Source organism: Lactuca serriola, chromosome 5 (assembly GCF_051521515.1).
Source record: "Lactuca serriola cultivar US96UC23 chromosome 5, Lser_US96UC23_V15, whole genome shotgun sequence".
Classification (NCBI taxonomy): Eukaryota; Viridiplantae; Streptophyta; class Magnoliopsida; order Asterales; family Asteraceae; genus Lactuca; species Lactuca serriola.
The window spans coordinates 88,290,193-88,307,101 of NC_136412.1; the positions used below are offsets into that span (position 1 = coordinate 88,290,193).

Consider the following 16,909-nt stretch of genomic DNA (forward strand, 5'->3'; position numbering starts at 1 on the left):
TGTATGTTATGTATGATAAGGACCGGAAGGTCAAGATGATGTGGACCAGAAGGTCAAGATGACATGGACCGGAGGTCAGGAGGTTACGGACCGGAAGGTCGATACGGGTAGGATTGGAAGGTCTATTGAGATTCGGGACGGAAGTCCCCTGAGACACTTGGACTAGAAGGTCCCACAGAGTTATGGCCTAGAAAGGCGTATATGTTGTATGTGGTATTTTGGGGAACTCACTAAGCATTTATGCTTACAGTTATTGTGTTATGTGTTTCAGGTACTAGGGAGGATCGCGGGAAGGCGCCGACATGATCCGTACACGCTCATAGAGATTATGTTTGAGATTCTGGGAATTGTTTGTTATGATAACATTGGATACATTATGTTTTGATATTGTTTTTGATGATTAAAAGTATAATATAAAAATGAAAAATTGTTTGAAATTTTATGTCGTTACAATCGCATACTGATGCGCTGAAACTTCAAAAAATCATAACTTCCTCATATAAAGTGATATTTAGGCATTATTTATATCCATGTTTTCGCTTTTTCGATTACTACGACTTTTATCAAGACTATCTACCTAAATGGTCTTTTATAGAAAATGTCTATTGTACTATAAGACGAAAATGGGATCTTACACCGTGTCTCTAGATTTTGCCAAACTTGTAGATCAGTTGCATGCTTCTTGAGAATCATGTAAAATAGAGGCTAAGAGATGGTTCTATAGGTCCACATCTTAACAGTGGAATATATGCGACCGCACTTAAATTTGTGCAATGGTTCATGAGCTTTTTCGTTGAATTCTTGGAGATGACCAACCATGTTATAGCCCGTCCATGGCTCATAGTTAAGACTACATTGAAGATTGGGATTAATGGGTTACATACTTTGATACTTGTAATCTTATTAGTTTTTTTTTTTTTTTTTTTTTTTTTTTTTTTTTTTTTTCGATTTTGCTAGGGGCAACGATAAGGGAGAAGACGTGTTAGAGAGTGACCGAAAGAAGAAAATAGGATGGCCGGTGGCTAGGGTAGAAGCTTGGCCTATGGCTAGGTTAAGCCGAGTGGAGAGGGAAAGAGAAAAGGTTTAAAAGAGATGATTAACAAAAGATATTTTCTAAAGATACTTTGATATAATGATGGTATGTTAAAAATATATCTTCATATTATATCATAATGCATAAAGTTACAACATACATAACGCCATAAGCCATACATAAATAAAGTGACATATTGATATAAGTAAAAATTAATTACTATTACTTTAGTCTTTAATTAAGGAAAATCTAAATAAAAATCTTTATATATTAGTTTGATACTCGATTTAGTCTTTATATAATTTTTATTTAATTAAGTCCAAAAAACCAGTAACTGTATTCATTTTTACCCTTTTACTGGGTCAACAGATCATCATATATTCAAAAATTACACTTTTGGCCATGATCTTAATTTTTTTTTTATCAAATTTGGTCCAAAATTTACACTTTTGGTATAGATTTCAGAATTTTGTTATGAATTCACTTTAAATTTAGTTTTTTTTTACATCTTTTTTTCTCAAAATTTTGTTTTGGATGTATTTTTTGTTTATAAAATCAGATTTATACAAAAAAAATATATTTTTACATAAAAAACCTTATTTTTTCTATATAAAAGTTAAAAAAAAAACATTTTTATATACGAAATACCTATTTATAAAAATAAGTATTTATTAAGTACATAAATATATACAAAACCGTTTTTATAAAAAACTATATACAAACATGTATTTTATAAATAACGTATACAAACACAAATAAATACATTTGTGTATAAATACATATGTATAAAAAAATGTGTACAACATGTTTTTATTAAAAAGAATATATATAAACACATTTTTATAAAAATAGGTATTCGTACTTTATAAATAGGTTTTTACATACGTATTTCATATTTTTTATAAAAATATATTTTTATACATAAAAATATCTACAAACACATTTCTATAAAAAATGTATACAAAATTTATTAAGTACTATATGTACTTAATAAATATATATATTTTTATAAATAGGTATTTCGTATACAAAATAAATTTATAAAAACCTATTTGTATACAAATATATTTTTTTTAAATATGTCTTTGAAATATATATAAATACGTTTTTTATAGATATAATTTTAATTCGTATTCATTATCCTTTAACATATATATTTATCTCTGTACGTCTGACTTCATGTATATCATCCTCGTTCGTTTTTTTCTTTGAAATTGCAATGGAGCATCCGAACAATAATCAAGATCAGGTACAAATGAATTACAGTTTTTCTTTATCTAATTAACAAATTCGATACAATATGTGTTAGTATCATATTTTTTTTTCAGCAACAACCAAACAACGATTTCAATGTTCAAATGGATCCTCCTCCGACGAATGCAAGTAGGGTTCGAAAAAAAAGATGTTCGATTTGTAATAAGTTGGTGAATCATGACATGCGAAATTGCCCATTTGCCAGGAAATCAACCTAGAACTCAAGTTGTTTGGAGTTTATGTTTCAATAAAAATAAGTTTTCGCTATATGTATGGGTTGATTCTATCAAAGAAGCCTTAGAAGCTTTAGGTGTTTTCATTATGTAATTCAATCCCGCTTCACCGCCACTGCAATTTCCCAACTCACCTTACCTTCAACAAAATTTATTTGGTCAAAACCAAAATTTACAACAAAATCTTTTCCCTACTTTTGCTTCGATGCAACAAACAACCAACCAACCATCGCCTACAACCAACCAACCATCGCCTACAACATAACCATCGGTTCAAGTGGAAGCGAGAGGTAGTAAGAGAGGGAAAGGGAAAGGAAAATCAAAAGGGAAATCGATAGCGGTTGAAACAGAAAATGCAGACGTTCCACAATGGTGGACACCAGATGAGGAATATGCTTTGACGGCGACTTGGTGTGCTACTTCAAAAGATGAACTCCACGGAAATGGAATAAAAAAGGAGCTTATTGTGGGGCGGTGATCGACAAGTTTCATGCTATTTTAAAGAAAAATCCGTATCACAACAATGACATGTTGAACAACAAATGGGGTCAAATAACTAAGCGGTGCAGCAAATTCAACAGTATTTATAACCGGCTTTAGGCGCAACAGCAAAGAGGAACCAACAACTCCGATTTGTTCAAATCTGCTAAGGAACAATATCGGGTCGAAATGGGACATGTTTTCGACTTTGAAAAATCATGAGAGTTGTTGCGAGCGAATCCAAGGTGGAATAAAACGCTTACATCGTCGGAGCTTCAATCCAAAAGGTCTCGCAATTCGAGCTCGGTCGACGTGTCAGACGCACGGACTCACATCGACCTAAACGTGGACACCGATGATATCCCAGATGATATCGAGGAGATATCCCCACCACGACGACCACTCAGACGCGACAAAGCGAGGGGCGCTGCAAGGCATGCGGTGGAGGTTGAGGCGAAAGCAAAAGAGACGGCAAAAATAAGTGCGAAATTCGACGAACACAATTTATTAATAAAAGAAAAAAATGACTTGAAACGTCGTCATTTGGAGTTCCTAGAAAGGCAGGCACGGGAGAAGCAGGAGCAAAAAGAAAGAGAACTAATGACACATCAGTTGTCAATTTTTCGGACGAGCGAGGATGGTTTGGTGCCTGAGGATCTAGCGGTGCTACAAGCAATGAAGGAATAAATTAGGAAGAAATATTTGAGTTAATTAGGATTGTTGTGTTGTTTTAGAAGTAAGTTGAATGGTATTTTAGTTATGATGTTAGATTTAAAATTATGTTTTTCTAATTGTAATTGTAATTTTAGAATTTAAATATTATTTCTTTTTTGTTTTTAAAATTTTATGTTTTATAAAAATATATTAATTTTAGTGATTAAAAAAAACATAAAAAGGAAAAAAAAGACTAGCAACGAAAAAACGAAAAAGAAAAAAAAAAGAAAAAAATAAACCAAATTCGAAAAAAAAAAATAAAAAATAAAACATATTTATTTTCAAAAAAGGTGGTGTTGCTTGTTGTTGCCCATTTCCTCACTTGATATTGTAACACCATTTGCTTTTGTGGCATGTAAGGTGGCACAACTTGATGGTGCATCTTGTTGCTTACACCCAATGCTCTAAGGAGTTATGGTGGAAGTTTAGTGGGGGCAAGAAATGAAACATCGATACCACCTCATGTCTAACTAATAGATCTTTCATCAAATAAATCTCAAAGAAACTTGTTGGCTCGATCTGTTCCTATTCATGAAATTTTATTTTGAATACCATTGATAACACAACATCTTGATTTACCATTTATATTGATTACATCTCTATATTTGGATTTTTTGAGTTGATTGATTGTAAGTTAAACGCCAAATGGACTTAAGGTGCTAATGTATTCTAAATTTTCATAGTTCATAAAGAATGAGGGGAACTAACAAGCCTTTCATATGGGTCGAAGCAATTTATAAGAAGCTCTTTGTCATTCTGAAACACGGGCAAGGGAAGTAGAAAAGGTTGCAAAACAAGCTTATAAAATAAAAGAACATTTTGTGAAGCTTATCTTCTAAAAAAAAGCATCTAAACTTGCTGAGCTTTGGCTCTTTCAGAAAAAAAAAAAAAAACATCTAAACTTTTCATTTATAAGCAATGGCTCCATCTTCTACAACTTGAGAATATTCAGAACCAAAAACAAGATAACGCCCATCTTCATAACTTCTCCATGACAGGTCAGGCATTATAACATCAGATTGTCAAGAAGCCAAGTATGGTTTCAGATCAGATGTGGGCGAGAAAAAAAATAATTTAAGAGTTTACAGAAACTGAAACAATATACTCATCTTTATTTTGTATTGTAAACATCTGATCTGGAACCCTACTTGGATTCTTGTGTTTGGACTAAATCTTTGTTCTCAGTATAACGCCCTCCTAATAGGGGTGGTTGGTTCATATCATTGGAGAGATTATTGTAGTTCACTAGAAATTTCTAGGCATGCCCCTCTTATTCTGTTTGTGATGTATGTGTTTCTGTTGTTGATTGTATTTCTTGTTTACAGTTTCAGTTTTATACTAGGGCTAATTGCAAGAAATAGCTACATACTTTCTGTAATTATTTGTAAAACGGAAAATTAAAACAAAAATTTACTATTTGTAACCATTAGTCACACTACTTTATTTCAGTTATTTAAATGTTGGAAGTTCCATTCACATAAAAAAGGGATACAAAAATTTACAATTTGTGAAATATAAAACTAAAACATGTAAAAGTTAGTTTACAATGTGAAAAGTGATGATCGTAATAAAAAAATGAAAATAAAAACTTTACTTAGTGAAATATATAAATTAACGTATTTCAAAAATAAAACATTTTATGTTTTAAAATCTATTATTCGTAAAAGATCATTTTTGAAATATAATGTCATAATAAGAAAAAAATTGAAAGTACATTGTCGTAATGGACTTGATTTTCAAAATACATTGCCTTGCTAAGAGAAAAAAAAAGTAGAATGCTAGATTAGAATGAAATGGAAGTAGATCCTATTCCTATGATACATAAATAAATTAAATTACATTGCTATGATTGATGTGGATGTGTTCCTTCATTCATGATTTGATTACAATGTACAATGCTTTTTTCAAATGTAATGGTTGCTTGCAGTATTTCTATAAAATGGAAAAAGTTGTAGTCGTGAAAGTCCAACTTGCATATCTTTTTTTCTTCAATATTGCAATTGTTGTTTGATCTATTGATACTTCCATTCTTAGTCGTTCTAATATTTTCTGTTTCTCAATGTATTAGACTCTATTGTTGTTATTTTTTTTGCAAGTTAGCTTTTCTTATGGTTTCAATGGATGATTTATTAAATTGATTTGTTAATTAGTTGTCTCATAATGGTTCCTTAATTGGTCGTTCTTCTGATTTTTTTTTGTGAATTACACCTATTAATGGTTATTTTTTTAGTGTATTCTTACATCTTATTTATTGGTACCTCATCTGAAATTTTCTGTAATGAAACCTTTTAATGGTTATTTTCTTTTGTTGATGAGGATAAAAACTTCTTATTTGTAAGAGGTTATTGATTTGAATCCTCATTGGGATGCATACAGGTTTGTTTCTTGGAAATTATCAAATAACACTTTTAACATTTTTTTGGTTCAGTCATATTTGCTGAAGAGATAAGCTTTAATAAAGTTTTGCGCCATTTTGTTGTAAATAAAATTATTATATAATCATCAAAAATCATGTTTATGTTTTACCGATATTTTGAATTTTATTAAAGTTTGCAGGCGTTAGTTGATTCATATCCTAATGTTTTAGCGGGCTTGGAAAGTGAACCATCCAAACAACTGATTTTGAAACTTCAATACATGAGATGAAGCTAATTACTACTATTCTATGCTAGGCTTTGAAGAATGTGGAATGCAAATGTAATAAGTGTGAGAAAGAATTCAATTTGAGTTGCAAAATATAACAATAGGCTTTACTTTTTTTTTTTTTTTACCAACATAGGGAATGTATGTTAGTTTTTACCAAAAACAGGCTTTACTTTTTTTTATCAATATAGAGAATATACTTTGAATTCCTCATGCATAATAGCTAAATACTTTTATTTCTTCAAAGATCCAGACATTGGTTAGTGAAATACCCAAAGTACCCCTCATGGCTCGTGCTTAGCATGGCCCTTTCACTTCCCTATTATATATTATAAAAACGTGTGTGTATATATTGTTTATACATACGTGTTTGTATACAAATGCATTTTTAATAAAATATATGTTTGTATACGTTTCTTTTATAAAATACACGTTTGTACACATTTTTTTTTGTATAAAAACGGATTTGTACATATTTATTTATTTAATAAATATTTATTTTTATAAATAGGTATTTCGTATAAAAATGTTTTTTTATAGAAAAAATAAGGTTTTTTTTTATCTGAAATAATGTTTTTTTGTATAAATATGATATTATAATGAAATAAAACATATTCAAAACAATTTTAAGAAAAAAAGATTTATAAAAAACAAAATTTATGATAAATTCATAACAAAATTCTTAAATCTAGATTAAAAGTGTAAATTTTAGATAAAATCTATAACAAAATTTAAAATCTGAACAGAAAACGTCTGTATTTCAGAGCAAATTTGTAAAGAAATTTGAAATATAAGCCGCAAAAGTAAATTTTGAAAATGGGATGACCTGTTAATCTGTAAAAGGATCAAAATGAATAAAATTAATAGTTTTTGGAGCTTAATTAAGTAAAAAAAATATAAAGAATAAATCCATTATTACCCTAATATGTAAGGATTTTTATGTTTTCGTTTTAAATAATAACAAATTCTCTCATTTGAATAAGTAGATTCAATAACTTAAACCAAATAACTTGTCTTATTGTCAAATTTCATGTCGATAAAATAACTTTATAATAAAAAAAACATTGAAAACTCGTATCATTCAATTGATAATACCAATATAGAAAAAAAAGATCTTAATGATTTGAACATTTGTCAACCTCATTAAACTCTACTGCAATCCTAAACCTTCAATTTTCCGAATAAGTAGCCATGGTAATAATACAAAGAGAATGTAAATCCATGAGTACCACCTTTTATTTCGTATAACCGTACATTCAAGTTCAACGGGACACAAAAAATGGCCATTTTACCGAGTCAACCACTACGCATAAACATAACCAGAAACACGATTCCTTGATCTCGCTCGAGGGGTACGTATATATCCACCATTTTCTTAAAATTTATTCGGTTCTACTAACACAGGTCCCAACTGTACGTTTTCCCGCTCAGAATACATTAAGCGAGGCAGTAAATATAGATACATACTTATAATAAATACATTCGAATTACGTGTGTCTCTTTGAGATCATTAAAAAGCGAGAGATATGACCACTGAAACTGCCGTCGCTCCTGTCATCACAAGCCCCGAACATCCCAAGAAAAACCGAATTCAAGTCTCCAACACCAAAAAACCTCTTTTCTTCTATGTCAATCTTGCTAAGGTATGTTGTTTTTTCCTTAAAAATCAGCAATGGATTTTAGTATCATAAACCAAATTGAATATGTTGTCTGCTGTTGTTTTGTAATCCTGATTTTGGTAAAAGACTACAAAAGAAGAAAAAATCTTGGTTTATATTACTATATAAGGAAAGCACCAAGGGGAAAACAATCTTTTATCAAAATTACCACGGTTGCTTAGGATCAACCATAGAAACTCATGAAAGCATGAAAATTGGAGATTTTTCAATAGAGGTTAACAATAACAAAATATATACCAATCTGGTTTATTATCAACTGCTTTTGAGATGAAAACCATATAGGTTTTAATGATTTATTATAGTTATCTGGATTAATGGTGTTGTATTCATATTCTTTTTCTTTTTATGTATTATGTTGTAGAGGTACATTCAACAACATGACGAAGTTGAGCTATCTGCTCTGGGAATGGGTAAAACCTCTTTTATGTATACTAGCTTCTTTCTTTTCCATAGAAGTCAAAACCAATTTTATTAGAATGTGTTACGTGTGATTGAAAAATAATATTTAATTTATTAAATACAGATATGTTCTAGCTACTCTATATTGTGTATTAGATTTTGACTCATTCCTGGTATTTGTTATATTTAGCAATTACTACAGTTGTTACAGTAGCTGAGATACTCAAGAACAATGGACTTGCTGTCGAAAAAAGTAAGAGTACTGCGACACATTTACTTTTGTATTTCACATGACAATGCATTGATAATCTAATAAAAACTATGTTTTCGAAAGAGGTCGTGACATCCACCATTGGCATGAAGGATGAAACGAGGGGCCGACTTATTCAAAAGGCCAGGGTTAGTTTTACAAAGCATGTTAAAACAATGATGTTCATTAACGACAAAAACAAAACACGGGTCTTTAGTGACGGATATTTGTCAAGATTAATTTCAGTAGAATTATGTTGAGGCATCCGTTACAAAAGATCTAAACAGGTGCTAAAATATGAAAACTGATAAATACTAACATTTTTCTCTCTGTGTGTCCTCTCTTTCTTTTTTTCAATGAGATTTAGATCGAGATTGTGTTGGGGAAGACCGAGAAGTATGCGTCAATGGCATCTCCAACCAGTGCCACTCAAGCACGTGAGAAGGAAACAGTTGCTAACAACAAGGAAGAAAAGAAACAGTAGGATCAATCGGCGATGCTTTCCTCATAGAGATGTGGTGATTACATTCTATTTTGTGTTTCCTATCTTCAATGCACCCGAATTTCAAAGATTCGAGGTCGTAATTTTTCGAATCAAAACTTTGTGTTAATATGTTTGATTTGTGTTTTGAGTCCACATCAAACCATTAGTCTTGCTCAACATCTGAGCAGCACAAGAAGTGGTATACTATATATATGCCTGTGTAAACAAAAGACAAAGTCTATGGTTGCAAATTGGTTTTGTTTCATTCATATCACTTGATGTTCGGGCATACAAGCATTTAATATTTGTTCCATACAACATTTTAATTAAACAAAGATCATATTTCTAGACAACAATCCATCCAGACAACATTTGATGGAAAATAAGAAGAAACATCCCTTGAGTGTTATAACATTTTGTACTAAACACTGATTAGCAGTGAAAACGAACACAAGAAACACAAAAGTTTGATACCTGAAACAACCAATGAAATAGGTGGATGCATTGTCAAAACATATGGAAGTTACCAAAATAAAGGAAAACATAGGAATTCTGGGATGAAACATACAGTAAAACGGGAAACTAATTTAACAACATTATTTAGGAAACATGTTCAAATTTTGTATGTGCCAATGTGCTACATGGATTTCAGTGAGCATATCAGCTTGGGTAAGAACATCATGTGCAAAGGCAATGTGGTACAGAAAAAGACCAAAAGAGGTTTGACAAAAACAGAAGAAGAATTGAATAATCACACTTGATTAAACGAAGAATTACGCTTTTGATCTTGTGGAAAAACAAGTAAGAAAGAATGACTCAAAAAGACGAAAAAATGTGAACAAATTCTTTAATCAAAGTAATGATTCCTGTTCTGATACTAATTGATGAGTTAAATGAAATGTGTTTAAGCCAATCGATTAATGAAAGCAAGTAAGAACACAAAGATCTAAATAAGATCTGTTTTTTAGTTCAATCGATGTCCGGAATGATACAATTGATGTCCAGAATGATACAGGGAGAATTCAAGTACAAGAGAATATTTGTCAAAGCTCTTGCCCTAATCTCTAAGTACTTACCCTATTTATATGGTACTCAGGGACCAAAAAATACAAGGACTAGACATGACATACAAAACTCTATTATGCTTTGTAAATACATTTAGATAACGAAAGTCCTTAGACTTTCACTATTTACAGATACAAAGACAAAGATACTACAATTTGACTCTCACAACAACTTTCAACCTAAGAAAGAACTCACAAATGGGGCTAGGGTTTCGTTTGAAATGAGTGGAGGCTAAAAAGGATACCCTAGGTCATGAGATAAGATCCTTAAGCATGGAGAGAACCCTAAAATTTGTGGGCTTGGGTTGCAACCACCCTTACGATGTCACCATCCTCTTGTTAGGTCATGACATGCCCTCCATAATATGCGTTTCATTTTTAACTTACCATGCCGTGACCTCCCTGTGGCCACGCCGTGGCACCCGGTCTTACCTAAAAACCATGCATTTGACTCCTTGATGACCTAAACCGATCTGTTTTGGAAACTGGGTGTTATAATTCTCTTCCACTTAATTTAGATTTCGTCTTCAATATCAATTCTCACTTCAATTCTCAAAGTAACCCCTTGTGGGTCCTGCAAACCCGACTCCTTCGACACGAGCTGAAATCACGTCAATGCCAGCACCTACAACCATTGACATCCAAGGTTCCAAAGCCAGGCTCAAAAGCCAATTCGAGCAGAGACTCTAGTGGTCTGAATCACATCTATTGTGACATCTCTTGAACAATAGACTGCCTCGCAAAACCTATGCCGACTTTAGCGAGAAACAAGTGGCTCGACGAAAAACACAACTCCACACAACATCCTTGATCCAAAAGAGAAGAATCCACTTATTAGTCCTTGACCTACTGTCACACCCCCAAACCGAATTCGCAGAAACATTCAGGGGTGGAGGACATCATGTACAGTATCATAACAATGTATAATAGTAAAATAAGAAAGAACATCCACTGCATTAATATAATAGTTAAGTAAAAGTGTGTTCCTTTGTAAAGTTTAAATGACACCAAAAATGTAAAATCAAAAATAAAAACGATTCTTGTATCCACTCCGTCCTTCAAAAGTTGCATGGGTGTACATGTCTTACTGGTTCCATGAGAATACAAGTTATTTTGAAAGAGAGTATCAGCATAAAATGCTGGTGAGTTCATAAGTATTTAGTGTCATTGATGTCGTAAAATGTATGCTGAAAATGTTCTAGTTATAAGTTTGTAGTAAAAGTTTGTAAGTGTTTACTTATGGTAAAATGTTCGTAAACTGTTTGTACAATGTTTGCATCCTCTTATAAAATCCCATATTTTCTACCAAACTTCAGTCTTCTACCAAGACCCAATGTTCGGTTTGTTTGTTTGTAAGAGTATATATTTTCCAAGTCGGGCCATCGTTATCAAATCACAGTTTGTACATTATCGTTTTTTATGAGAAAATGTTTCAAGATAAATGTATTAGGGAAAATATTATAGTACTGTAGTTTTGTATGTGGAAACTGCCGTAGTACTAATTACCTTAAAGCCAATGAATTATAAGGTAAGATGAGATTAGTAACCATACTGATTGACGGCTTGGTCGGCCGGGGACTGTAGCTAACAGTCGGGGTGCGGGATAGTCTGTCCCGTATAGATCTATACCTACAATGCCCAATCTCCCTCTAGGAGACTCTGGTTACAAACATGACAACGGTGAAATCCGCGTCATGTAGAAGTAATCTCATATTCTAAGAGTTATGCTGGGGTATGTTCCTTCTGTTTACTTGTAAATGTATATGTATATGTTCTCTTCTCGGTACTTGTGTATGTATATGTTCTATTCTTTGTACTTGTATATGTATATGTTCTTTTTTGTTCCTCGTAATATTAAGTTATGTTTGTTTCTTATCATAGTATATCCTTGTAATAGTAAGTAGTGATCTCCTAAACTATACCCATTATAGTTTACTTGGACTGTTGTTTGTATGATTTAACATGTTTGGATACCTTTGGTACTCCAAAGGTATGGGACTGAAGTAAAAACCCTTATATCTAAACACATATACATAATATATAACTAAGATTTCCACGACCATCGGAGAAATAACAGGGTACTCTAAGTCCACAACCAAACAAGGGACAGGAAATAAAGTGAGCTATCAGTCCTAAGTCCTTTAAATCTTACTTATATAACTATATCTGTATAGACATCAATTTAACAATGATATAAGTTAAAAAGAGTTTGATATGGAATTTAGTAATTAAGAGGGTTTGTAAAATATGTTTGGAAAATAGTTGTTTGATAACACAGTTTGAAAAGTATGAAAATCTGTTTGATTGACAGTTATTAATCACCTTTGATTGATATAATAACTTAATGGTTCAACTTGTATCCCCCCCATAAAACATTTAAAATCATCTAAAAGGTTAGTTAAGTGGTATGAACTCACCGGTAGTGTGTAACTCGAATGAAAGATCGATATAAGATTGTTGGGTGTCAATTGGAGTCTTGAGCACAAACGAATCATATAAACCATATAATGACATATATATATATATATATATATATATATATGTGTGTGTGTGTGTGTGTGTGTGTGTGTGTGTGAGTGTGTGTATACATTTAGTTCTTATAACAACTAATTATTTAATTGGAACTACCTTAGGGACTAGTAGACACTTATATTGAAGTGTTACAACCATATATGATTGTATATAATGGGTGTATGGTCAAAATACACCCTATTTGTGTGTGTGCGGCCACAGTGGGTGTGCGGCCGCACACTCACTAAGAAATGTGCCAAAACGTATTTTAAGGCTTTAGGACTCATCTAGGAAGGTTTCTTACTTCATGATTTAGCCTTATATGGAGTTCATTGCCATTTTTGGACCTAAAAAGGGTGTGTGCGGCCACCATGAAGGTGTGCGGCCGCACACCCTTTATGAATATGATAAAACCGTGTTTTTCAAGTATATCATCAAGTGTTCTTAGCATATAACAAGTTATGACAAGTGTATAAACGTTATAGAGGCTTGAAAAGGGTGATTAAGGTCCAAAACTCAGTGTGTGTTCTTGGTGTTCTTGGTGATTTTGAAGATTTAACACCAAAAAGGTGTTTTCGTGGATCAAAGCAAAGGGGAAGGCTATAAGGTCATCTAATAGCAAATCAAAGGATGAATCACTTACTTGTTTGAAGATTGAAGTGAAAAGTTGGATGATACTTGAGAGGATTTTGAGTTCTTGCCTTGAAGAAGTGGAAAAGTGTTCAAAAATTACCAAGTGTTGAATATATAGGTGGGAGTGTGTGGCTAGGAGTGTGCGGCTAGGAGGGGTGTGTGGCCGCACACACCTGTGTGTGGCCGTACACTCTAGCGTGTGGCTGCACACTCCATATGTTGGAGTGTTTGGCCCATGTTTGCTTGATATGCCTCGAGTTATCCCATTTCTAGACTCCTAACTTGATTGTACTAGGTTTAGAACGCTCAAATAGACCCTAAACAGTGCTAAAAGATAGCAAAACGATTCTAACTTTGATTGATTTGAATAAATGTACAAGGTAGAAATTTCGGGTTGTCACATCGTCCCCCCCATTAGAGAGAATTTCGTCCTGAAATTAGAGTTTAAGCAAGTACGTTATTACAAATAACTTAAGCAAAAATATGAGGATGTTTCAATTTCATTTGATCCTCGTGCTCCCAAGTGAATTCAGGTCCTTGCTTAGCATTCTAACGAACGTTCACTATCGGGATACAACTTTGCTTCGTTCGTTTGACCTCTCAGTCCATGATCTCAACCGGTTCTTCCACGAAGTTAAGGCTCTCGTTGATCTCGATCTCGTCAAGTGGAATTACAAGAGTCTCATCGAATAGAAACTTTTTCAAGTTCGAGACATGGAGGGTAAAATGTACGTTACTGAGTTCGTGGGATAGATTGAGTTTGTAAGCTACAGGGCCGATTCTAGCGAGAATCTCGAAATTCCCTATGTACCTTGGGTTGAGCTTTCCACGCTTTCTGAAGTGTAAACCCTTCCAGAGTGAGACTTTTAAATGAATGCGGTCTCCCACTTGGAATTCCAAAGGTTTCCTTTGTTTGTCCGCGTAGCTTTTTTGTCGGTCCCTAGAGGCTTTCAATCGTTCACGAATCTGAACGATTTTCTCTGTCATTTCCCGAATGATCTCCGGACCCCTGAGAGTGCTGTCAGGAACTCGTACTTTAGCTAAACGTGTGTCACCCACCTCCGCCCATCATAGAGGGGATTTGCACTTCCGGCCATAGAGGGCTTCAAATGGAGCAGCCTTTATGCTTGTGTGATAACTGTTGTTGTAGGAAAATTCGACAAGGGGTAAGTGAGTATCACATGCCTTCCCAAAGTCGATAACACAGGCTCGCAACATATCCTCCAAGGTTTGGATCGTTCTCTCACTTTGTCCGTCGGTCTGTGGATGATAGGTTGTACTCATGTCCAGCCTTGTTCCAAGGGAACTTTGTAGTGACTGCCAGAACCTCGAAGTGAATCTACTATCTTTATAGGAGATAATAGATATAGGAACACCATGTGGTTGTACGATCTCCCTTATATAGGTTCTTGTAAGCTTCTCCATCCTGTCAGTTTCTTTGATGGGCAGGGAATGTACGGACATAGTCAATCTATCGATGATGACCCAAATGGTATGAAGTCCACCCGTTGTCTTGGGAAACTTGGTTATGAAATCCTTAATGATCCGCTTCCACTCCTATTCCGGTATCTCTGGTTGCTGTAGTAAACCTAAGGGTTTCTGGTATTCGACCTTGACCTTGGCGTAAGTAAAGCATTTACTCACGAAGGTAGCAATTTCCGCTTTCATGTTAGGCCACCAGTATAACTTTTTAAGATCTAGATACATCTTATCTGAACCTGGGTGGACGGAATATCGAGTGTTGTGCACTTCAGTCATGACCAAATCTCTGAAGCCACCGTGTTTCGGTGTCCAGATTCAGTCCATGAGATAATAAGCTCCGTCACCCTTGAATTCCAAGTATTTATCCATTCCTAGTAGGGATTCACCCGCCTCGAGCTAAGCCTCTTTAATTTGTGTGGTCAAGTGTGAATGGATAGTCATAGTCAATGACTTGACTCTTCGACCAAAATATTCTTTCCGACTTAGGGCGTCTTCTACTACGTTGGCTTTACCCGGATGATAACGAATTTCGCATTCGTAGTCATTAATTAGTTCGACCCACCGTCATTGTCACATATTGAGCTCCTTCTAGTTGAATATGTGTTGTAGGCTTTTGTGATCTGTAAAGATAGTGCTTTTGTACCATACAGGTAGTGTCTCCAGATCTCCAGAGAAAACACAATTGCTCCTAACTCAAGATCGTGTGTGGTGTAGTTGACCTCGTGCGTCTTTAGTTGTCTTAAGGCATAGGCAATGACCTTACCTCGTTGCATGAGAAAACAGTCGAGCCCTTGGTTGAATGCATCGCAATAGACCACGAAGTCTTCTATTCCTTCTGGGAGGGATAGTATCGGTGCGGTGCATAAGGCTCGTTTCAGTGTTTGGAACGCCTTCTCTTGTTTCTCTTCCCATTCAAAGGCCACGCCTTTCTGGGTCAATGTTGTCAGAGGTTTCTCAATTCGTGAGAAGTTCTATATGAATCTACGATAGTAGCCAGCGAGACCTAGAAATTGGCGGATTTCGGTAGGCGTCTTCGGTGCTGACCAGTTCTCAATGGCTTTGATTTTGAATGGGTCCACAAGGATTCCTTCTTTATTAACCACGTGTCCTAGGAATTCGACTCTTCAGATCCAAAATTCACATTTAGGGAACTTTGCGTAGAGCTTCTCTGTCTGTAGGGTTCCTAGGACTTGCCGCAGATGATCACTATGTTCCTCCTTACTTCGAGTGTAGATAAGTATGTCATTGATAAAGACGATGACGAACTGATCCAAGTAAGGCCAACATACCCTATTCATTAAGTCCATTAATACTGTGGGCGAATTGGCCAATCTGAATGGCATCATTACGAACTCGTACTGTCCATAGCGAGTTCAGAAACCTGTCTTCGTGACATCCTCCTCTAGCACTCGCAATTGGTGATACCTGGATCTTAGATCAATTTTTGAAAAGTAGCTCGCCCTTTGCAGTTGGTCGAATAAGTTGTCTATGCGAGGCAGGGGATAGCGATTCTTGACGGTTAACTTGTTCAATTCTCTGTAGTCAATGCAAATACAGAACGATCCATCCTTCTTCTTCACGAATAAGACCGATGCTCCCCATGGTGAGAAACTTGGTCTAATAAAGCCCTTGCTGAGTAGTACGTTAAGCTAATCGGATAGTTCCTGCATTTTTGCTGTTTCTAGACGATAAGGCGATTTGGCTACTGGGGTAGATCCTAGGACTAAGTCGATTCTGAACTTGATTTGGCATTACGGGGGTAATCATGGTAGTTCTTCTGGAAAGATGTCGGGAAAGTCGCGTACTACTGGAATGTTCTTCGGGTCTTTCGTTTCTTGGCTCGTATCGACAACGTGAGCAAGGAATGCATGATATTCCTTACGCAAGTACTTTTGGGCTCGAATACTTAAGATGATATGAAGGCTCGTGTCGGGTTTGTCGCCGTAGATAATAAGAGTTTTGTTAGGCGGAAGATTAAGGTGAACAACTTTTTCATAACACATGATGTCGGCACACTGAAGAATCAACCAATCCATTCGGATAATGACGT

The 16,909-nt window shown here is 34.4% G+C and overlaps 1 protein-coding gene across 1 annotated transcript; it reads left to right on the forward strand.

Annotated features, from left to right (window-relative positions):
- Window positions 1-7,665: 7,665 nt before the first annotated feature.
- Window positions 7,666-9,494, forward strand: LOC145050897 (uncharacterized protein At2g34160-like). The gene is made up of 5 exons (XM_078999084.1): window positions 7,666-8,000; window positions 8,398-8,446; window positions 8,626-8,688; window positions 8,770-8,834; window positions 9,053-9,494. Exons 1-5 carry the CDS (start codon window positions 7,884-7,886, stop codon window positions 9,167-9,169), a joined length of 411 nt encoding a protein of 136 aa, XP_078855210.1. The 5' UTR covers window positions 7,666-7,883; the 3' UTR covers window positions 9,170-9,494.
- The last annotated feature ends 7,415 nt before the right edge of the window (window positions 9,495-16,909 follow it).

What these genes read in the sequence shown, in the direction of transcription:
- LOC145050897 (XM_078999084.1), top strand. Translation starts at nt 7,884, where the DNA reads ATGACCACTGAAACTGCCGTCGCTCCTGTCATCACAAGCCCCGAACAT. An exon ending in GCTATCTGCTCTGGGAATGG is followed by an intron (nt 8,447 to 8,625) that starts GTAAAACCTCTT and finishes TGTTATATTTAG; the next exon opens with CAATTACTACAGTTGTTACA. An exon ending in TGGACTTGCTGTCGAAAAAA is followed by an intron (nt 8,689 to 8,769) that starts GTAAGAGTACTG and finishes TGTTTTCGAAAG; the next exon opens with AGGTCGTGACATCCACCATT.